The 24166-nt window shown below is 37.4% G+C and overlaps 1 protein-coding gene across 4 annotated transcripts in view; it reads left to right on the forward strand.

Annotated features, from left to right (window-relative positions):
- Positions 1-24166, forward strand: part of NLGN1 (neuroligin 1) — a 663157-nt gene that overhangs the window by 183101 nt on the left and 455890 nt on the right. For 3 of the 4 annotated variants that reach the window (XM_063442686.1, XM_063442688.1, XM_063442689.1), the window contains exons 1-2: positions 2159-2593; positions 23095-23893. In XM_063442686.1, coding sequence (XP_063298756.1) covers positions 23401-23893 — 493 coding nt within the window. In that variant the 5' untranslated portion in view covers positions 2159-2593; positions 23095-23400. Of the gene's footprint in view, positions 1-2158; positions 2594-23094; positions 23894-24166 lie in introns of those variants that run through there. The other variant, XM_063442687.1, reaches the window with a different exon arrangement.

A 24166-nucleotide genomic window follows, 5' to 3' on the forward strand; every position in this document is an offset into this window, starting at 1 on the left:
GAAAATGCCTGAAGGGAGCTATTATACTCACGGAACAACTACATTAAGCTGTAGTTGTTCTAGTGACTATTGTGTACCTTTAAAGGATCCATCTATTGTTATAAATACATATATGTATTTCTAGGTTTAACATGTTCTTAGTGGCATTGTTGGGTCCTCTGTAAAAAAATAAAAGAAGATAAATTAACCTTTCTAGTGTCCTTTCTGATTTGCTACAATTGCTGTTTTGCTTTCTTCTGGTTCATCCAGATGATCTCAAGTTAATCAAATACTTCTTCATAAAGAATGCCAGCAGAATTCTCCCAACAGAAAGTTTTTATTAGGAAGTGATAGAGACACTCTTGCTGACGAATATAAACAATGCTGTTTATCACAAACTGCAATATTTACATTTTTTAGAGTGGTGACAGCACCTAGAACCATTCCATTAAGCTGTTGAGTTTTTAGTGGTTTTAGTGCTTTAATAGCAATGATTCAACACCTGTTTAGAATAGCTGCCTTGAAAGATATGTCTCCATTTCAAATGAACTGGAAACAGGAATCTGCAGACCCTTCAACTTAGTGCTGAGAGCTCATCACAGAAGGATGTGCAGCTCCCACTGCCCTGCATACTCTTCTAGGTGCAGACCTTCCTCTCCGTTCTTTCATAGCTCACAGCCTGATATGGGCAGGGGGGCAGAGCTAGGAGCAACAACTGTTTTTCAGTATGAAATTGCAATTTAAATGCTGATTAGACTTACAAATACCTGCCAACATATGTCTACTGAATCGTGCTTTCATAGCCTGGCGCATGCACACCACTGGGCAGATAATTTGTTAAAATGTTGGATTGTCTAAGTGAGCAGGCTTATAGTGAATAATTCTGTAATTTTTTTATTTTATTTTTTTCATATACTATCCATATTTCACCTTGTGAAAAATGCAACATATTAATGACTAATACAACAAATCAAATGTCCTACAATGATTTTAGTGCCGGGGTGTCCCTTAAATTAATTGATTTCACTCATGTTGCATATTAATTTTTCATACTGTGGGGCAGCTCTCTTCATGCAGCACATCATAGCATGTGGATACATGTTCAGGACAACATGCTAGAGCTGGCAACCCTAATTGTGGGCCTGTGATCTGTGGAGTCACAATCAGGATTTAGTCTTAATCAAGTGTAGTTAGTGTTAGTCTTAAGACTAGCTTACAGTACGGTAAATAAATCCTTAATTCCCTCATTTCATCAGTTATCAGAAAGTGATAGGTGATAGAGCAGTTGGATAATTCAGTTTATTGCAGTTTTTATTCTCTTACCATTGCAGTTGATGCAGCACAGTGTTATATCCCTGGCAATAACATTTTGATGATGTACAAATGAATTAATTTATTATTGCTGATAAGCCATAAGAGCCTACTGCTCTAAAATGCACGTCACATCGCCCTAAATCAGCCCAACGGTGGCTGTTGTATGAAGCTAAACAGCTTCTTGAAGTCCATAGTTGACAAGACCTGCTGTAGCCTACAAGAATTTAGTTAAATTTAATCCACATTTGGTGGGATTTCTGATTCTACTGATTTGCAGCTTGGGAAGAGGCAGCTATTGATTTTTGCAGGATTATTTCACAGCAAGTAAAAAAAAAAGCCTGTCTCCTTATTATAGAGTGTTGACAAGTAAGAAAAAAAACCTTCTGGAATGTATCACTCTATCTCCATTACACTCAACTGTCATCTATTTGCACAAAACGAGTGTGTGTCTCATTGTGTCTCTATTAAAGTCAGACAGGTCTCCCATGGGACTTTAAATTAATGGTCTGGTGGCTTGCTGTATAAACCCAGAGCTTTTTTATTCATTTCTATAGATTTATATTTTAGAAAAATATATATGTTAAAAAAATATATATATATAACCATAACAATACAGGTCTGGGATAAAGGATGCAAAAAAATCCCTGATCTTTCTCCCCAAACCTTGTAATAATACTTAAATCATTAGCTGTGTTAGATAATTGATGGCCATTCAGCTCTTATTTCCCAGACTGAAGATAAGGGTTCAAGGGTCCATTGTGCACTGCTGAAGCTGTATCAGCAGATTGCAGTTCCTCTCATCACCGCTGGAGGCGCTTGTGCACTAGTTTTCAGAAGAGGCTGTACATTAAAGTTCCAAGCTGTATGAGTAGGAAAACAGGGCTCTCTCTCTCTCTCTCCTGGTCTCGGCATATTAGAAAGCGGAAAAAAAAAAAAACAGGATCCAAAAGATAAAGAAAATCCCTGCCTCAGTGAGCACTGCTGTGAAATCTCTGAACAAGTAACCAGCGCTGATATCCCAGGTCAATATTCCGTCGAGAGAATGCTCGAGCGGTAGGATTCTGACACTGAAGACAGGGGAGAGAAGCATGACGATGACACACATACAGTGCATAAGGTTTTATTTGCTCTGTGCCTGGAATTTAAAGGAAGTAGTTGGATGCTGATGGAATTATTATTATTGCCTTATGAAGAATAAAAAGGATGGAACTGATGTCTGAGATCAAGGATCATTGAGGGATGAAGGAAGTAGACCCAGCAAGCATTAGATTGCAGAGATCGAATGCTGCAAAAAGAACTGGTAAATACTTTGATGCTCTGACTCATAGGGGAGATGCATTGAGCTGTTCTGTGTGAGGGGCTGGGGGGTTTCTGCATCCTTCCTGCAGGTGTGAAAGTTAGGGATATGTAGGGGAGTGTGAACAGGGGGTCGGGGAGCAAAACAACATACCCCCTAACTTTGCAAATCTTTTTTGGGGAAAATAAATATTTCTAGGGGACCATACAAAGTGCTCATCATAAGGCTCAGCTGCGATTTTTTTTTTTATTATTGTCCTCCAACACAGGAGACAAGTGGATGAGTGATAGAAGGTTCTAAATGTATTTCCATGTAAGATTGTGTATTTATTTATATAGAGATAGACAGGCATTATGGGATCTAGCCTCGTTGTGATGGGGTAATTGTGGGCTGCCACTATGGCCTGAATGTTGTGTGATGCAAGGTGCTAGCTGTGAAAGGGTTAGTGTTTAACTGATTTTGGATTAGTTCCAAGCCAGCCAGAAGACGTTGCAGTTATTCTATGTTAAAGTTTATTTGTAACAACATTACAGTGCATATTATTATTTTGTATTGTTTGATAAAATAATACAGAAGCAGAGTATATACAATATACATATGCACACACACACACATACATATGCACACACACACACACACACATACATATACACGCATACATGTAGACACACAGTATCACAGCTCAGAACGCCAAGAAAGCTTCGACTTCACATCTCACCCCTCCCCTCAACTAACTACAGACTCTTTGACATTCCTCTCAAAAACAATATAACCCTCACAAATTACCTAACACAATCTGCCTTCCAACAATATTAGCTTGTTGAATATTGCTTTGGTGTGGGAAAAGCTGCAGAATTGAGGCATTCCTTTTAGGTTGGGTGGATAAGGGGAGGGGAATGGGGTATTAATCATGATCATTGGAATAATACCTAGATGGGGTTAATCAGCTTTGATTTCACAGATAGTTTAAAAAAAAAACAAAAAAAAAAAAAAAAATATTTCCCCAGCAACATATTCAATGTATCTATCTGCAAGGTCTACAGTGAAGAATATGCACTAATCTTTGTTGCAGGAATTGATGGGTTCCACCTGAAGCCCATGTCATTATTTATACAGGGAAAATAAATATGCTGATATTAAAAACTCTTATTTTATTTTGTAATTCATGGAAAATAAGAGATAGGGCTAGGATTTGAGTTAAAATTCCCATTAGAAGATGGAGAAAGGGCTGTACACCTCTTTGTTCATCTTAAGTGCATTTACTTGTGTTAGAAAAAATCTTAGCCATATTAACTTCAGTTTACAATTCCAATCAAGCATTCTGTATGCAATAGATATTCTTGTTTGCTATATACCAATTCATTCTTGGGTGAGACTTTGGAAAATGAAGGCTTTAAATAACCATTGACTTATTTGTAGACATTATAACAATGTATCCGTTATGGTTAGTAATATGCCTTTTTATTTTTGGTTGCATTTATTTAATAGTAGAAATTAGCACGATGATGTCATCATATCATTAAAGTGTTGTATAGTGATACTTTTTAGGCATGTTTAAAAAAAAAAAAATCTTAACATTGGTTGATATTTTTGTCCATTTCTAAGTAAAGCTGCAACCATATGTATAAAGCCAGAAACAGAAAAGCATGTTTCTAAAATAATTTAAAAGGATCGTATCATGCCCCAATAATCTGACATCAGATTGGTATATAAAATCAAATCTGATCATTTAATCTGGTGCATGGTTCCTGTCCCAGATTAAGGAAACAAGATTTCTGGAGAATGCGAACTGTATATACATGTTTAAAATCTTGATGTGCTTGTAATAATCTCTGACAGTTCAATGACATGATCTCTTTACCTGGTTCTCCTTTCAAAGATTTTTTTATTTTTTTTTTAAATATAACATATTTCATTTGGTTGAACTCTAATCACCTCCTGTCATCTGGAACCTAATTTCCGTGTTAAATTTTTAGCCTCCTTCACAATCGCATTGAAGGGAGCTGTATGAAAATGAATGCTTGGATTGTTAGAATCCTGAGATCAGTAACTAAGGACTAACTCTAATTAGGAAACAATAAGAATGATGTAATATATTTCTTTTATCAGATCTTTTTTTTTTTTTATAAATATTCATTCAGATGTGATTTGTTAAAATGCATCATCCTTTGCTTTTTGGTGATTAGGGATTCCGTATTGGTAATTGGATTTCGGTACCATATATCGTACAGGAGATTAAATAATAAATGCCATTCATCAATACTGCCAGAGTCCAGTGTCATGTTCATAAAACAATGGTGAGGCACACTTTGAAGCAGTTTATTTGAAGGTTTATCTTTGATGGAGCATTTTCTTTTTGTTCCGCTAGTAATTCACGTGGACAGTATACTGTATTTATGGACCTCTATATTGATGCTCTGCATTCATACAAAAGGAAGATATATTGTCCATGCATCTGATTCTCTTGGTCCATTACAAAGCACGTGGCTTGAAGAATCATTGAAAATTCATAGAGAACAGCCATGCTTACCATCTGGTTTTCCAGGAATTGTTCCTTTCTTATAAAATAAATACAAATATAGCACACGTTTTACATAAAAACAAAAAAAGTAATGAATATTGCATATGTGATAGACATCCTATATATGTCCATGTGTGGTAATTAAAAGATATAACAAGCCATAGAGTCCACACGTCAGTGGTTCATTAGCTCTTTGGAATCAAAGTTAGTGCTTTTGTAGTAGGCCACAATTGGTTTAAACAGCTGGGATACAAGCGGTTGCCCACAGCCCGCATACTGTAGTGACACTACCTTGCCTAGTTACCTTTGATGCAGTCTAACGAGGATGTTCTGCTGAATGTATTTTAGAATGTATAGCCATTGAAGGGTTTGGTGGGAATATTGTGAACTAGATTAATGCATTTGAAAGTAATGCCATGTGTATAATTTGAATCCCTGTCAAAAAAGGTGAAGAACCAAGGAATTACATTTTCTATAGGTTCTGCAAGTGCCAAAGATCAGAGAATTCAGATACAAAGATGTAACTCTTTGTAAATACTCTTAATGCTTGCTGCCTTTCTTTTCACCATTGCTTGCTTCCCTGACACTTTGTTGGGAGTGGAAAACTGTGGCCTTCTAGCTTCTTTTTAAGTGCAACTCATATAAATCTCTGCCAGTCTCATTCTAGCTCTTTGTACTTAAAGACCCCTTAACTAGAACATAGTATTTCTAAATTAAAACTCTAAATATTGACATTCAGCATTTAGCATCAATTTTCCCATTTCGTTTTTTGTCCATTATGTTTGTAATACAAATTGATGCTACAAATATAGTTTGTGTTAATATATATAGTTTTGCTGGATTTCGCAGGGTTAAAAATGTTCTACTGTGATGTTGCACGGTGTAGAAGAATTTTAGTTGTGTGAAAAGAATGAAAATATGATGTACTACTATGACGGCAGCTTTATCAGCAACAAGCTACATACCTGCAAACACATTTAGCTTACAATATAACCAGCAATATAGTCTTGAGGGCCTCAGGACCTTTCAGGTCCTATACAATATATACAGATACAGATACAGTACAGTAACACTCTGAATTCAAGCAGTGGACTGGAACCAAACATTTGTGTTACCAATTAAGGATACTCTTTTTATAATGCATGCTCTTGTTTTGTAGGACCAAACCTTATGTAAAGTGCCATGTGTAATTATAAACCCATCCCAACTTTACCATTTGTTTACTCAACCTACTTACAGAAATTGCACTATATTTGTATTGTGACACCAAAAAAGAGAAAAATTTGCTAATTGCATAACAATTCCCCCTTCTGAGTCAGTACTTGGTGGAATCCCCCAACACTGTAATTATAGCTGTCAGTATTTTAGTTAAGTCTCTACTTTGCACATCTGAATTTAAAACTTGACAATTTGTCTTGAAACAATCACTCAAGCTATGTCAATATTTACAACCAGAACATTAATATAATTATGAGAAATGTAAGTAGATATATTTTTAGGTGTTGGATGGTTTATTTACCTGTATAATCCAAGCGTATACCTGTGTGTGGTCTAGACACTTTGTTCTTTTTACCAACCCTTTCACTATCATGGAAACTAAATTGGACTATGGCATTGACTAAATCAATAACCACAGTTTTCAATTTCTGTGCAGTCACTGGGCTGTATACATGTATGTTTTTCACATTTTTATTTTTTTGTTTGCTCGTTTGGTATATTAAGATATTATAGTTTTTATTTATCTTATTGGTACAACATTACGATCCTCTGGACATGTTTTGACTATGCTGGATTTATTAGGATATATTCATTTACAGTGAAAGAATGTGGGGCACATTTCCCAGCCCCCTTATGTTTAGGGGAAAAAAATGAGATATTCAATATTAGTGGGCCACTATGTCAAGAGCACAGAATATTTATGTTTATTGCACAATCCATGGACCACACAACAGTTCACATCGGGTATGCATAGAGGGGTTAATGGAGACCCCCATCACATTTTAGTTTTGGCTAACATTCCAGTTTGTTTTAGACCCAGCAATATACCACAGGTGGCAGCTGCAGGACTGGCTTAATAAGCAGATCATTTGCAAAAAAATGTTATATCTTATATAGGATGCCTCTGATTTGTCTGATTTAAATGCTTTAAATGCCCTTTTCTTATTTTTAATCTCTTGTTTTACTTCTCTACTAAGCCACATTGGTTTCAATGTGTTTCTTTTATATTTATTACCCAATGGTACATATTGAGACACATACCTTTCTAATGTTTGTTTGAAGAGCTTCCATGTATCCTCAACGTGTTTTTCACTAAAGAGTTTATGCCAGTCGATATGTTGTAGAGCTGCCCTAATCTTATTGAAATTGCCTTTTTTTAAATTATACGTTTTAGTATACCCCACATGCTTTTGATTTTTTGAGTTTATTTAAAAAATTACCATATTGTGATCATTATTTCCCAAATGCGCCAAAAAAAATGTTGGCCAAAAGATCAACATTGTTTTTTATAACGAGATCCAGACAAGCATCCTTTCTAGTTGGTGCTTGTACCAGTTGTGACATGAAGGTGTCATTTAACACATTGCAAAATCTGATTCCCCTTCTTGAAGTACTAGTCACTCTATCCCAATTTATGTCTGGGTAATTAAAATCTCCAATAACTAACTTTTTACCCCGTGTTAACGTGTTGCAGCTTTCCCAAACAGCTGTTCTTCTTACATTAGGTGGTTTATAACATATCCCAAAAAATAATTGATTTCCCTTCGTTTGCCCCAAGCAGATATCTACCCATAATGCTTCAACATTTTCCTTGTCATACTCCACATGCCTAAAATTTTACTTTAACTCATGGTTGACATACATCCCCCCCTACTACTAGTTTCAAATCTCCTCCAAACTTCTAGCCATCCTATCCTCCAGCACAGCAGAAACGCTTCCATTTAGGTGCAATCCATCCCTGCTATACAGGTAGTACCCAAGTGCAAAATTGGCCCAGTGCTCTAAAAACCCCAAACCCTCTTTCCTGCTCCAAGACTTCAGCCAAGCATTGACCTCTCTAATCTCTCGCTGCCTTTCTGCTGTAGCGCACGGCACAAGTAATATTTCTGAAAATATTACCTTAGAGGTCATCTTCTTTAGATTACTTCCTAGTTCCCTGAACTCATTCTTTAGGACCTTCCATTTTCATCTGACTTTGTCATTGGTACCAATATGACAGCTGGGTTATCCCCAGCTCCTCCACTCTGTCGGCAACATGCCGGACCCAAGCACCAGGAGACAGCAAACTGTCCAGTTGAGATGATCAGAGTGGCAGATTACCATATTTACTCTCTTAATAATAGAGTCCCCTACCCCCACAACCTGTCTAGCCTTCCTTACACTCTCAACCCCACCCGTACTAGAGGGGCTGTTCCCACGGCTGTCAGTTTCCTGCAGTACAGCTACTCCTGAACTGATGCTACCAACATCTTCACTCAACTGGGCAAAACTGTTAGGCTGCACAAGATCAGGACTAGCTAAACCTTTCCTCTTCCCTCCCCCCCCCACTTCCTCGCCCCACTGTTACCCAGCTATGTGCCTGCTCACCAACTGCCTCATCTTCTCCCACTCCACTACCTGCACCCACTAAACTCTGCTCAGTGAGCAACAGACTCCTCTCAAGATTGTCAAGCTCCCTCAGTGTTGCCATTTGCCTCTCCAGATCTGCAATCTGAACTTCCAGAAAAGAAACTCGCTTAACCCCCACCACAGATGTATGGACCCTGGACAGTTTCATTCAGGCATGCATACATGCAGCAGGATGTGCATTGAATAAAACTCACAATCTTGCCAGCACTCATACCCAAGCAAAACAATATTTACCCTCTTGGTTTACACTTCCTTGTAGTTTAAACTCCTGTCATTTCAACTCCTACTCAAAAGAGACACATTTATTGACATGGAAAGGACTGTACAGGTTGGTTCACGGTATCTTAAAGGTACCTTGCAACAGCCTACAGAAGCTAAGTACAATGCTTAGGTTAATAATGTATGGATATATCACATACACCTGTTCTATGCCAAACTCTATATGGCTGATATAAATAGCAATCTGTGAGACTGCATATATGTCGCTGAGTGCATTCATGGTTTGTATAATGCACCATGCAGAAATCATAGATGGAGCCAAAGTCAAGATAGCAGTACAGTGTATAAGCATTTATAGTGATATAGTAATATGTTGTTTGTTTTGCTCTGAACTACAGAACTTTATATTCAAAGTGAAATTAAGAAATAAAAATTTGTGCTAGTGTTTAAATACTTATGAGCTGTATTTTGACATTTTGTTTTGGATTTGTATTACATTATATAGCACATGTCTTGCCTTCACTATATAGCTCACTGAATATGATTGATTTCATTTCACCCCCTGTAAGAATCTTCATCCAATTTTAATTGTGCTCAAAATCCCACAATGGCTGTGAGAATATAGTTCTTATAGTCAGGGCCGGCCTTAGGCATTTAGACGCCCTGTGCGAAAAATCTTCACAGCGCCCCCCCCCCCGTCATCCATGTATGCTGTAATGTTTGTGTTGTCTGTGTATGTGATAGTAGGTGTGATGACTGTGTGTGATATGTATGCTATGTGTGATATTTGTAATGGGTGTATTAACAGTGTGTGATATGCGTGTATTAGTTGTATGTGACACACACACAGAGTCAGACGGCCATACACACACACACAGGAAGACATCCACACACACACAGGCAGACAGTCATACACACACACACAGACACACAAAGGCAGACAGTCTCACACACACACACAGAGACACACACAGGCAGACAGTCAGTCATACACACAGACAGTAATACACACAGACACACACAGAGGCAGACAGTAATACACACAGACACACACAGTCATACACACAGACACACACAGAGGCAGACAGTCATACACACAGACACGGACAGTAATACACACACACAGGCAGACAGTCATACACACAGACACAGACAGTAATACACACACACAGGCAGACAGTCATACATACAGACACACACAGGCAGACAGTCATACACACAGAGGCAGACAGTCATACACACACACACAGACAGTAATACACACACACAGGCAGACAGTCATACACACAAACACACAGAGGCAGACAGTCATATACACAGACACACAGAGGCAGACAGTCACACACACACACACAGACAGTAATACACACACACAGGCAGACAGTCATACACACAGACACACAGAGGCAGACAGTCATATACACAGACACACAGAGGCAGACAGTCACACACACACATACACAGACAGTAATACACACACACAGGCAGACAGTCATACACACAGACACACATAGGCAGACAGTGATACACACAGACAGTAATACACACAGGCAGAGAGTCATATACACACACACACAGACAGTAATACACACAGACACACAGAGGCAGACAGTCATATACACACACAGACAGTAATACACACAGACACACAGAGGCAGACAGTCATATACACACACACAGACAGTAATACACACAGGCAGAGAGTCACACTCACATGACAAGCAGCACGGTAAGCTCCGCCCCCGCTGCAAATGTAAAAAAAAAATATATATATATATTATTATTTTATTTATTTTTTTAAATCCCGGCCGGCTGTGCGGCCGCACGGCGCCCCCTGCTCCATGGCGCCCTGTGTGGCCGCACAGCTCGCACACCCCTAAGGCCGGCCCTGCTTATAGTTAACCTTCAGAGAGGGGAGGCTATTTACAATCACTCTGTAGAGATGAAGCATAACAGAGAAATACATTTCTCTGCAGGTAAAAAAAAACCCACAAAAAAACCTTAAAAGTGCAAAGGGGAAGGTAAGTTATACTTTATGGATTGTATTTTATTTTGCATTGCTATGCATTTATTAGATCCTTTAAATTTGAATGCCATTAAGCTTTGCATTAGATTCACCCAAGCCTAGTTCTTCTGACGGGCAGCAGTGTTAGAATGAATTTACAAGCTACTCTGTGTTTTCTGACAAATTTCACAGACATAACAAGCATGACATAGGACAGTTGGTATATCTCAGTGTGATTTTTTGTAAGCAACCCTATAAATGTCTCAGATATAAAGGCCCCGGGCACTGAAGTGAAAAAGGGCAATCAGTCTTCCTCAATGTGTATCCTTTGTGATTTACTTTATTTCTACATACAGTAAAACAAAATGCAGTACTTGTTCCTTTAAATCTTTAAATCAAATGTCACATTAATTATTATACCTTTAATTCACTGAATGCCACAAAGGCACATATGAGATTGTAGCAATATTTGAGCCCTAGCCATGAGGCCATATTGAAGCCTTGCAGCTTTTATTAAATCAAAGTATATTCATATAAAAGGTGGATTCCAGTGCAAAATATGTTTGATTGAAAATTCTAATGATTAGATCAAAAGGAGGAAATTGCTACATGCTATTATTGCAGGCATCAAGTGACTTGTCCCCAGATTGTTCATATTGCTTCCTGGAATCACTTGTAATGCTGTTCACCAATAAAATATACAATATAAAGTCAGATAAAATTGAAAGGAACATAGCTCTATATATTGACACATAAGTATGCAACATTATATGCAATTTGTAACAGGGAATTGTACTTTGCACATTTTTAGAACAATAAAAATCAAAGTATGTTGTAAAGAGACAAGAACACTCAAAAGTTCAAATTCAAAGAGTCCCAAGAAGCATAATCACTATACCTTGCTGCATTGGTGTCTGTCGGCCCTATTGTAAGTAGTCAAACCATTTTGGCTTCTTACCTAGGGTCCCTTGGTTGCCACCTCTAACTGGAAGCAGAAATGTCTGTTAACTGTTCAAGAGTGATAAGCTGAGCTTTAGGAGTTAAGGCATTAGGTTAACCACATTTAGTGGTTATGGAGTGTCCCTTTCAGTGTTTCATTACATGGATGGTTTATCAAAGATAAATTCATGATTAATATGTGTGTTTACTCTGATATTTTTGAAAATTACCATAACTTTGCAAATCAGCGAAATAGTTACTTTTATGTTGATATATGGTCAACGTTCTATCCAGAAAGCACAAACTCCTTTTGATCAGTTTGTCCATCCAGACAATCTGTTTCACTTTCATTTTCTGTCTGCGTTTCTTGCTTGTAAAGGCTAAAAAGTTGTCAATCATCTCGTGAAGTTGGTTGCATTGGCCAACCCTCTCTAGTGTGTGAAAATGAACATTTTTAAATTAATATGTTTGACAAAATAGGCATTATAAATAGCAAACAAAAGTAGACCAACAACAGAGCCAAGACAAGATGAGGGGAGGTGGTGTACTTAGAAAAGGAGAAACTGAATGAACGTTGGGAGAGATAGAATGAGAACCATAAGAGGACAGTGTCAGAGGCCGAAGGATTGAAGAGTTTGAAGAAGAAGGACATGATCAACAGTGTCAAAGGCAGCAGAGAGGTCAAGAAGAATTAGTATACTTTAATCAGAGATGTCTATGTAGAGTGGATGGAGCGGAAGCCAGATTGAAGATGGTCGAGGAGAGAGTATAAGTTGAGAAAGGAAGTCAGACAAGTCTTTCCAGAAAATTTAAGGAGAATGGGAGCAGGGGTATGGGATGATAGTTGGAAAGGGAAGATGGGTCAAGTGATGGCCCAACAAAGACAATGCCCAAAGAAAGAGAGCATCTGTTAAGGAGAGTTATCTGTTATCTGTTGCACAAGACATTGGGAGACAAATCTGTGAGATGGGGCAGGATCAATTCACATAAATGCAAGATTACTGCAGTATAGTAAATGCTTGAGCATACATGTCGGTGGGAGAGACAAGGCAGGAGCTTCATGAATAAGAAATATCTGACATGTAGATTATAAAATGAATAAGTAAGTAAATGAACAAGCCAGATTAAGGCTGACGCTTGGTAGCCGCTGGATATTTAGGATTACGGCAACCGGGGACAACCCTCATGAGACTGGGGACCAACAGTGTGAAATAACATTTACGTATACATTTACATAGGTTTCTGGCTTAAAGGCTAAATGCCAGTTTCAGTAGGTGTCAATGGGAAATGGGTCAAACAAATAGATTATTAGGGGTGAACTATGCATTAAATGGTCTTTAGCCATAGCCTGGGACGGCTTAACCAATGCCCACTAGTGGCAGCCTGCCAAACCCTGGAGATCTGAGTCCGTCTTCCTGTAGGTGAGAGCACCGTCAGTCCCAAGTGCCTGTGTGGTCATATACCTCTCCGATCTCTCTGCCACAGAGTCCGGTATCTGGGGCCAGGCCTCCCGTGAGTGAGTGCACAATATATGGGGTCTCTGACTGAGCGGCATGCTAGCTTGGAGTCTTCTCCCCTGTGAGTGCCGTGTAGGAATGTAGCTGCGAGGTGGAAACTTGCGTGATGGTAGGCGTCGTACCGCCGTGCGATTTGGTGCTTGGTGGGTCCGCCGGCGGGCCAGTCGATGAGAGCATTGCTTTTCGGTATGTGCTTTGGGCTGAGAAGCCGCCATAACTGCTCTCCCTCCCTGTGTGGCAGACATAGCGGTGTGGGTGGAGTTGTGATCAATGCGCCTCCAGAAGTCCTGGCATGTGCAGGCAAGTTGAGCTTCAAAGCACTCTCTCCATGCCCACGTTTCTAGGCTTTCGTGGAGTTGCAGGGGTTGGTGCTTGGCGGCATCTTGGGCCCGACATGCGGTCTGCGTTCCGGTCGAGAGAGTTCAGGGTGTAAGCCTGTCAGTTTCTCCAGCGGGGACCGGGATAACCCCCACCGGTCCAGAGGGGGAGGGGAGCGGGTCATCAAGAGGGCTGCTGCTGTTCGTAATCCCCATGGTGGGAGATGGGCCACTTCTCCCAGCCATTAGGCCGCCTTCAGCAGTAGGCCTCATTTGTGGAGTGTGGGATATTCACTCTAGAATTTAGCCAGGCGTGTGTCCACAAGTCTCCACTCGATTCCGCACTGCTGTGTTGTGGAGCTGGACTACTATGAAGGACACTGTAAACATTTCCAATGAGTCTTCCGAATGACCAATCATAAGATGAAGTAAACCTACAGTAAAGCGGAAGTAGTTGCAACTGTAAAAAAAAAAAAAATACTTACCTAGACAAATCTGTTGTATGGTGAAATCAGGAATAAAAACTATCCCACAGTGGTTTCTAAAGCTTGCTACATTCATTTGGCGTGGTACATGCAATCGTATCATTAGTTTTTATTGAATAATCTCAGGCCATAATGCAATATACTATTATTGGAGATATTCATCTATGTGACACAGCATCAAATAATAATTTCCTGAAAAATTTAAATGCATAAAGTTACGTACAAAGCCGCATTAGCACACGTTTTGCTAAACTCCTTTAGCCGGTTTCAGAGATTTTCTGAAATAAAAGAAATTGTAAAAGCATTATTATGAGTTAATTATTCAGCATCTGTTTGTACTGTGATGCTTTACTATTAATTAGTTAGATTGCTCCAGGACATCAGTATATTAAATGATATCAGTAGGTGCTCTAAATTACATCCAGAGTAGATTAACTCGAGGTGAATGCAATGCAGCTCATTAGAACTATTGGTAATGTGCTATTCTATATTGGCTCCCAGGTCTTCATAAAACTTCCCTAATAAAGTGATTAGAATTCTTTGTGGTGCCTGAAATTTTTCTAATTTCCTGTAAATCTGACTTGTGTTTTAATTTTACAAAAAAACTATTCATATAACAGCTCACACCTTATGATTAAATGGACCCTACAATCACCATAACCACTAAGTTATCACACCTTGCTAATATAATTTGACATCTTACTGTGGTACTGTGCTAGGTCACCCCTGGCAAAGTGCCATGGGCTGCAGTGATTATGGTGCTTAGAGTGTACCTTTAAAGCATGAATACTAATATTGTAATATTTTTTACTATCCTGTTTATAAATTTAAAGGGCACTATAGTCACCAAAACAACTTTAGCTTAATGAAGCAATTTTGGTTTGTAGATAACACCCCTGCAGTCTCACTGCTCAATTCTCTTCCATTTTGGATAAAATCACTTTGTTCATGCAGCCCTAGTCAGATCTGTCTCCATGTGACTTGCACAGTCTTCCTAAACACTTCCTATAGAGAGTCATCTAATGTTTACACGTCCTTTATTACAAAATCTGTTTAATTTAGAACTTCTTATCTCCTTCTCTGTCAATAGCTTGTCTGACCCTACAGGAGCTTTTATATAAACTTTTATAGTATGTTAACATGTGATTGAAAATGAAACCATATTTTTTTCATGTCAGACACAACCAGGGGAGATGTGACAAGGGCTGTATAATCAGAAACAAATGTTATTTAACTCCTAAATGGCAGGGAATCGAGCAGTGAGACTTTAGAGGCATGAGCCACACACTAAAACTGCTTCATTAAGCTAAGGTTCTTTTGGTAATATAGTGTCCCTTTAAATTATTTCCTGGATATGGTATTGGCCAGTGGTAGGCAACCTTTTTTAGAAGATTTTTTAACTTCTTTAAAAAAAAATATATAGACTTCTGTCTCTTTAACCACAACTAACAGTTGTCTAGTGAGTTGTAATGTGGCAGGGGGCAGTGACCACAAAGTAGTCGTAAAAATATTGACATTTGTTAAATTTGACTGTCCTGTGTTCAATAAGTGTTTTCATATTAGTTCACTCCTTTAAAAAAAAAAAAGAAAAAAGAAAAAAATAGCAGTTATGTAACGCAATTTCTCCTTTATTTTACAGAGCAAAGTAATTAATAAGTGCAGATTAAAATGTCTTAAAATGTTCAATATAAATGAATGGCAAATCTGCTTATTCAATAGTTATGCCATGGAAGTTTGAACTCTTCAATTCTGTAAGCCCACCACTGCTCTGCGATCAAAGATTCCAATCTATAGCAGTTGAAGCCTTTGTTACAATATCTTTGATTACAGGGCATAGAGGGGAGTAAGGGGCTCTAACCCTAGACCTTTCCCTGTGGTTTTCTACTGCAAAAAAAATGACTGCAGGAACTACAGTTGTCAGATCATTTACTTATTTTTACTGGTCACATATAATATCATGCTGTCAGGTAACACATTAAAGGTTGTACAAATTATATATGGAGAGAATCAATTAAGAAATCAACCAATTATCTAATCATGGCATGAATGCCACTGAAACTGTTCTGGCTAGTCCCCTTTGCATCCCCTGAAAGCAAGAAGGATTTATGTACACCCAGTAAGAAAAACAAAAAACAGCAACATCTATGCCCCTGCTCTTGCCTATACATTAGTCAAGTAGCCATCCAAAGTATGTGTAGCATGAGAATCCTATAGTATTCTCTTCTCTTCAGTTACAAATCTGGGTGAATACAACTCCATAGAAAATGGACTGTCCAAATCGGTCAAAGGTTCATGGATTGAAATATGGGTCAATAATTATCAAACATTGGTCCACTGGAAAATACTGGCTAACTCCTGCCTATGAGAGTACATTGTCTTAGTAAAACGATAAGAATAATGTACACCAGTATATCACCAGTATACTTATTATGAAAAGATATATTGCCTTAGAATGGAGTAAATTCAGCCCAACTTACTGTTACTATCGATATACCATTTCACTAACAAATAGCATATTCTTCTTCTGATTTGAAGGCATTGAGTTCTTCACAGGAATTTTAAAAATGTAATATAGGTTTTAAATCAGTAAGATTCAGTCAGACACAAACAGGATTAGTCACTTAAGTTTTAATTGTCACCACAAGTAAATTCAGAGTTCATGTTTAATGTTTAGGCCAAAATAGCAGAATTTTCTTAGTGATTTAGGTTTTTATCTTTGGTTGTTTGCACCTGAAATACAAAATCAGAGCAGGACTAACCATTAACTGATCTATGATGTCTGCGTCGAGATTAGAATGTAGATTAGGGTCCCAGAGTCATGAATTTGCTTGGCATCATTCAACTCCCCTGTGTGAAGAACGAAGGGTGGAGGTGGGGGAGTGAGACAAACCAATACCTGTCTAGGAGCCTATAGGATTGTAATCTTTTCTGTTTAGAATTCACTTTGAATTAATTTTAAATTTAAATTACTGACCGTTCAAATGTATGTGAATAACCAATCGGGAGAAACCAAGCTGTTTGCAGAATCCATATTTTATCCCACAATTTAGAGCCCGGTGAAATGGTTTTGACCTCTTCATCACTCGGGGTTAGGAAAATCCCATTATACCAGGATGGTCTTACAATGTCAGTGGGATTAAATATAGAATTAGGTTTGCCCCTTTAAAATGTCAAATTACCATGTATTGGGTGTTTTACCCAATAATCTTGAGTGCTGTTTATTATAAAAAAAAATACGTACAGTAGACCATTTTTGTTACTTTGGTAACTACTGTTCCACGATATAGGCAAACTAAAGAGTTATTTGAGTTATTTGGAAGTCAGCTTATTGTAGCTGTAATACTTCAGTATCTTCAATGTGACCAAACTGCAAGGCAGCCAGGGTACATTGAACTGCAGGACTTTTATCAGTCTAAATATGACATGTAAATCGAGTAGAGTCCATTATCATAAAGAAGTTGGAATGATAAAATGTGAAAATGATAGCTAGAAATACAAACCTATGGCTGGACTAGGATATAAAAATGCATCTTGATTGCTAAGTGCATATTTGCATATTTTATACACAACCTTCTTCTTTCTTTTATTTTTTATTCCCTGGTTAAGAATTCTCTTCCATCTATGACAATTACTTCCTTAAACCCTACCTTGCCTCTGGGGTATTCAGTATTATTAAACTGCCTGCCATACATTGTGGGATTGGATAGGAGGCTTTTTAAAAATGCTATTAAAATTCCACATTCTATATGAAACGTCTACTGTATCATGCTAATAGGCCCCAAGCCAGCTATAGATGGTGGGGATTAATTGATCTCACACAATTATTCAAATATATATATATATATAATGTATAATAAAGGGTATAGATAAATAATAGCATTTGACTCTTCAGTTCCTTTCTTGAACATTAAAGAAAATGAAAAACGAGATTTCAAATGGTGTAATATAATATGAAATAATTGAAACAATTATAAATATAACATTCATACTTAATAAATATATGATCTAAGTCTGTGATATTAGTTTTCAAAAGAAATGCATGGTGATGTTATCCCTAGAAAAAGAGTTCCAATGTAACTATCTGCAAGTTTCTACTAAATTCAAATAACCTATTTTTAGTTTATTTTCCCAACACATTTCACCGAAGTGAACTTTATCAGTTTGTAAGAATGTTGTTACCAGTTCTATGTTTTGATCTAACCAAGGATATTTCACAGCGCTTTAAATAATATAAAGAGGGCAATATAACAACATGAGATAAACTATTACAAAATGTTCACAAGAGACACTGGTTGATGAGGACACTGCTTGAACAAGGACCATACTCAAAAGAGTTACAATCTAGAGGAGGTGGGGTATAATAACACAGAAGTAAGGACAGAGTGGGGTTAGCAACCAAGTAACAGAGTGTGACAGTAGCTGATTTGGAACGTGAGAGTGAAAAGGAGTGTGGACCCACTAATTTAATGTGCAATTTTATCATGAAGACTCCAAAAATGTCCCGTAAAAGCCCGTTGCCATGGTAGTACCTGTAGGCACAACCCTAAAATAAAAATAGTCTATTTGGTTATAGTATTCTGGTTAGTTTTTATTCTTATTTGCAATATAGAAACACAATAAATAGGCCAGGATATTACATGTATTGCTTTTTGTATGTGATAGACAAAATAAATGATTAATTCTTAAAGAGATCCTATGGTGCCAGGCACACAAAGCCGTTTTCCTGGCTCTATAGATTTCTAAGGTGCCCCCTCCCTGGCTCTCCCCATGTCCCCCACGCTGGTTCAGGCTTCGATTTTCGCTGACATTGGTGGGGGAGACCTATGGCCTCGCTTGCATTAGGATTTCCCCATAGGAAAGCATTAATCAATGCTTTCCTATGGGGGTAAACCTTACGCTGGAGGTCCTGATGCAGAGCATGAGGTCATCCAGTGTGAGATAACAGACCCAAGGTTCATTTAAATTCCGAAATCCCTCCAGTGGCTGTCGGGTAGACAGCCACTGAGGGCAGACTTATAGCTGCAATGTAAACCTTGCAGTTTTCTATAACTGCAATGTTTTACATTGCAGCACTAGGTGCAAAAGGGACACAGCAATCAGACCACTTCAATGAGCTGAAGTGGTCTAGGTGCCTACAGTGTCCCTTTAAAAACTGACAATGCACCTTTTCCCTATACTGGGGCACATAGGCCGCAAATAATGACTTGTAATTAAATAATTACAGATATACTAACAGGTAGCTGGATATTTGTAATTACTATATAATAAGAGGGTTTCAAAATTTAAATTTTGTTTTATTTTTTATTTTTTATTTTTAACTACGCCTATCTCAGTGCTGCACAGTACAGCTCTGCATGAAGACACTGAATGTTCCCCATAGAGATGCATTGATTCAGTGCATCTCTATGAGGAGATGCTGATTGGCACAATGCAGCGATTTATCACCCAAGAGCAATAGCATCCTTGATTGGCTAAGATCATTAAGATTGATTATCTCAGTAATAAAGGCGGGGCCAGCAAGACCAGAGCTGTCAGGGAGAAAAGGTAAGCTTAAATGCCTTTTTTTAAGGATCTGAGGGGGGCTGGTGAGCTAAACAGTTACTTTAACTCTATAATGTAAGGAACACATGTATTCCTTACCCTATAGTGTTCCCTTAACAGTGATTTTGCTGTAATTATCATCTCATTTGTCCCATGTTACTGTTGTGTTTTTGGTGCAAAGAATGTTAGATCCAGTAAGATTGTGAATTTAGCATTAGAACATCAACTGGAAACCATTCTTTAAAAATACATCAAATAAATTAATTAGAACCCTATAAATACAAAAGCGCAAGATTTCTAATCCAGTGACTCTGCATTGTATTTTACATATATAAACACATCCTTGTAAGAATGGAAGCCAAAACTCCTTAAGGTTATGTTTTTGTGTTTTTTTTTTTCATTTTTTTTTCCATTTAGGATTTAATAAAACCACGGAACGTTAAAACCTCAGTACTTTTCCTTATCTCTAATTTTCTGGCTGGTTGAGTTTATGTTCCTGTCAGGCCAACCAAGTACACTCCTTTCTCACCCACTATTATTTTCTCATTTTTCTCTTTATTATTAAGCTTTTGTATAAAGCAAACTTCTAAATGTTTGTGGACAAATGTTATGTCCCTTGACATTGCATCATAGAATCTTGGATTCAGTTAACCGCTTCACGTCCGATATATTACATTATCAAAACAAAATGTTTTCTTTTCATTAGATAGAGACATAGATATTTTTGCTCAAGTACAAATGAACAGTGCTTTAATAATTTGGGACACTGGATATGTAAAACCTGCTAAAGCTATCAATATTTTCAAAAATTATAAAAAATGTTTTTACTTATGCCAAACCTTTAGTTTAGCTCTGATTTCCCATAGCAGAAGTGACATTGGAAAGGTGAATTGATTTGATTACATTTAATTATTTATTAAATATTGATGACATCGCAAGAAACAAGGTCACATATTAAAGCATCTAGTAAGGTAATATGTCACCTGGCATACAATAAAAACCAAAGAAAAGAGTTACTTGTGCACTATCTCAAATCCCTATGCAAATTTAAATTACTGGAGGTTTTTAGTATGACTCCAATGGCCATTAGATGTAATCCCACGTCTGCCACGTCAAGGCAAACCTCTTAGGTGGGTCCTACACTAACAATTCACCTTGCTTTATTCAGCTTCAGGCAAAATAGTCTCTAATGAGACAGAGAGGGGTATTTTTCTAAACCGCTACATACTTATTAACCCTTAATAGGGAACACATGGGGTGGGCGGCAGCATTGTAACATGGCTGTATGATACAAAAGCAAATACAAATACACAAAAATAAGTCCTGGGCTGAAACTCCCACTACTCCTGGGCGGCAGCAATGACCATAGCACAAACAAAACACCTAGCATATGTACAGGTGAATATGACAAACAGCAATAGTAAGCAAACTGGAGACCCCTAAAGAAAGTATTAAAAAAAAAAAAGTCACCATTCTATCTGAAAATGCATTCCTAAGGGAATTATCTTAATGCACTATGAACTTTGATTTCAGTATAATCAGTGTATTTCACAGATGATGGTGGAACACGGTGAAGGTTTCTGGTTTCACCAAGCCACTGCAATGTGGTTTTATATATTGTTAACTGCCTGTCAGCTGGGAGATCATTGCTGTCAGCTGGGATTTATTGATTTATTGTGGTACACTACTTCAAGGCAAGTCATCAGGATGACCTGACCCGAAATGCCTGACTTGAAGAATTGTTCTGAAATTGATGCATTAGGCCCAAATACAATATTTGTGGAAGTCAGCTATTTTTTTTACGTTTTATTATTATATCATCTGGTCTAGATTTATTTATTTAAAAAAAAAATGCCTCAGTTATATGGCGACATATACATATTTATGTATTTAATAACATAATTGTGTGATTTTTGCTCCTTCATTATATTTTATAAGAAAAGTGCAGCTAAGTTTATATTGCAGATTCATTTTTCTCATCTGAATACATTTCAATTACAGCGTAGGGTATTTGTCCTCTTTTCCTTTTTTTAATTTCCTTTTAACCATACCTGGCTAGGATGTGTGACTCTATGTAAATCTAACAATTAAGTCATTGTTAGTGGATATCCAAAAATGTTTATACACCCAATATATCAGTCAGTCCCAGTCCAGATATTTTAAATTGGTTCCTAGACGAAGCCTACTTATAAAACAATGTTTATTGCTGTGTTTATTTCTCTAACTTTTTGTTTGTGTTGATCGTATGTGTTTAAGCTAAAGAAAAATACACGTTTAAAATATATTGAAAAATTATATTTGTATAAATATAATTTTAGTGAATAATTGTATACAATTCAGTATTGCTGATACTACCTTCAGACAACCTGTTCCCAAATTGTTCATTTGTTCATATTATTATAATTATATGTTCGTTTCAAGCTTAACAATTGTAACTGTAGTTTGTAATGCTGCCAGCACCTGCATCTTGGAAAATTGTGTGGGAGGCAACATTTGTTATAACTGGCTCATTATCTTCCTTACAATTTTCATTCAATATGAAAGCATTTCTTGGGTACGCTTAGTAGGTTATTGGAAGGTGGTGTGTGTAGGTAGTTTAAGGATTTGAAAATTGCTTTAAACTTAATTTATTGACTTGTAATATATAAACTTATTTCTCTATATTCCAGTTGCAACATAAGGTTAAGATTTTTGGTCCTATTGTTTTTTAAAGCATAGCAGGTTAGTTAATAGAACAACGGTATTACCTGTTCAAACCTCAGAGTCACTGGTTCTGTTGACCCAGCATTGTGAACCCATCTATAAATCTTTTGTTGATCAAAAAATAAACACTACTAAGTTGGGTAATCATAACATTTATATCACATCTTGAGAAAATATAAGTAGATCCTGACCGGTAAAACAGTTTGAAGACTGTTGTTAATTTTATTGAAAAAGATGTGTTGCATGAAAAAAGTCTTGAAAACAATTATAATTAACATATTTTGGGTATCATTTTCATTATATAGTCGGATAGACATAATAATTTACTCTGTTCAATGAATGTACTCTAATATCAATTTACATTTCTAACAGTTTTTCTGGGAGCCTTTGAAGTTGGTTTGGTTTATAAATTGCTTTTTTGCCGCACACTTTAAAAAAAATGCTGCGTAAATATATTTCAAACAAACAAAATGGCCATTCATTGAACCATGAAATTAATTAAAGTTGTCTTACTTTACTGTAATTAGAAAACAGAGAATACTAACAAACATGCAGTAAATTGTATGGCATGTAATTATTACTGCCCGTATAATATTTCTCATACTAATGACTTATTCTCATTTTCTCCAGGATATAGACCTGCGGCTAACTGGAGTTGATTTATAAGAGGGAAATCTGATGTAAATGGAAGCCCTTCTCATTTCGCTACTATGGAAATCAGAGTTGTCAATAGAATGTCGTCTGATAAATAGTGCTGAGTGAAGATGCTGCTTCAGTGAGTGCGAAATCAATGGAAGATACTTACTGTGTGAAAAGCCTTTTGAGATTTTTCTGGCAGGAACACATTTAACAAACCTGATACATTTCCTTCGATTGCCCTGTTTTACACAAGTGGATACAAATACGATTTCATACCAGTGCAACTAATGTGGGACTATGGCATTTTCAAGGTCCATGCCTGTAAACTGTTTATGGAGAGTCACAAAGTTGAGTTTTCTACCTATGGGATTGGATGTCAAGTTTTCACTATTTCTTTTTGGATTTATGTTCTATATAGCAACAGTGTGCTCTCAAAAATTGGATGACGTTGACCCAGTCGTCTCAACAACTTATGGCAAAGTCAGAGGGGTTAAGAAGGAACTCAACAATGAAATATTAGGCCCTGTTATCCAATTTCTTGGTGTTCCATACGCAGCTCCACCCATAGGGGAGCGTCGATTTCAGCCTCCGGAGCCACCGATAACATGGGGGGATATCAAAAATGCCACTCAGTTTGCTCCTGTTTGTCCGCAAAATATTGTGGGGGGCAGATTGCCTGAAGTCATGCTTCCAGTTTGGTTTACTAATAACCTGGATGTAGTTTCTTCATACGTACAAGACCAGAATGAAGACTGCCTATATTTAAATATTTATGTTCCTACAGAGGATGGTGAGTTACAAGTGGTAAAGTAAAAAAAAAAAAATCATTTAAATATTCCTTTTTCTCTTATTAATTCTAATCCTGTTAATCCCATGTGTAGGTCGCATGCATGGCTGGTTGTTGGCATGTTGGCTTTCAATGTGCATGTTGCTTTTCTCTGTGTACATCTGTTCTTCTCTTCATATTTATACCAATGCCCTTCCAAGGCACGAGTATTACAATGGAAGGTATTCCTTTTCCCTACCTGCCCATTGATGATACGTTTCCTTCCATATGCTTGCA

The sequence above is a fragment of the Pelobates fuscus genome, chromosome 2 (genome assembly GCF_036172605.1).
Source record: "Pelobates fuscus isolate aPelFus1 chromosome 2, aPelFus1.pri, whole genome shotgun sequence".
NCBI classification, from domain to species: domain Eukaryota; kingdom Metazoa; phylum Chordata; class Amphibia; order Anura; family Pelobatidae; genus Pelobates; species Pelobates fuscus.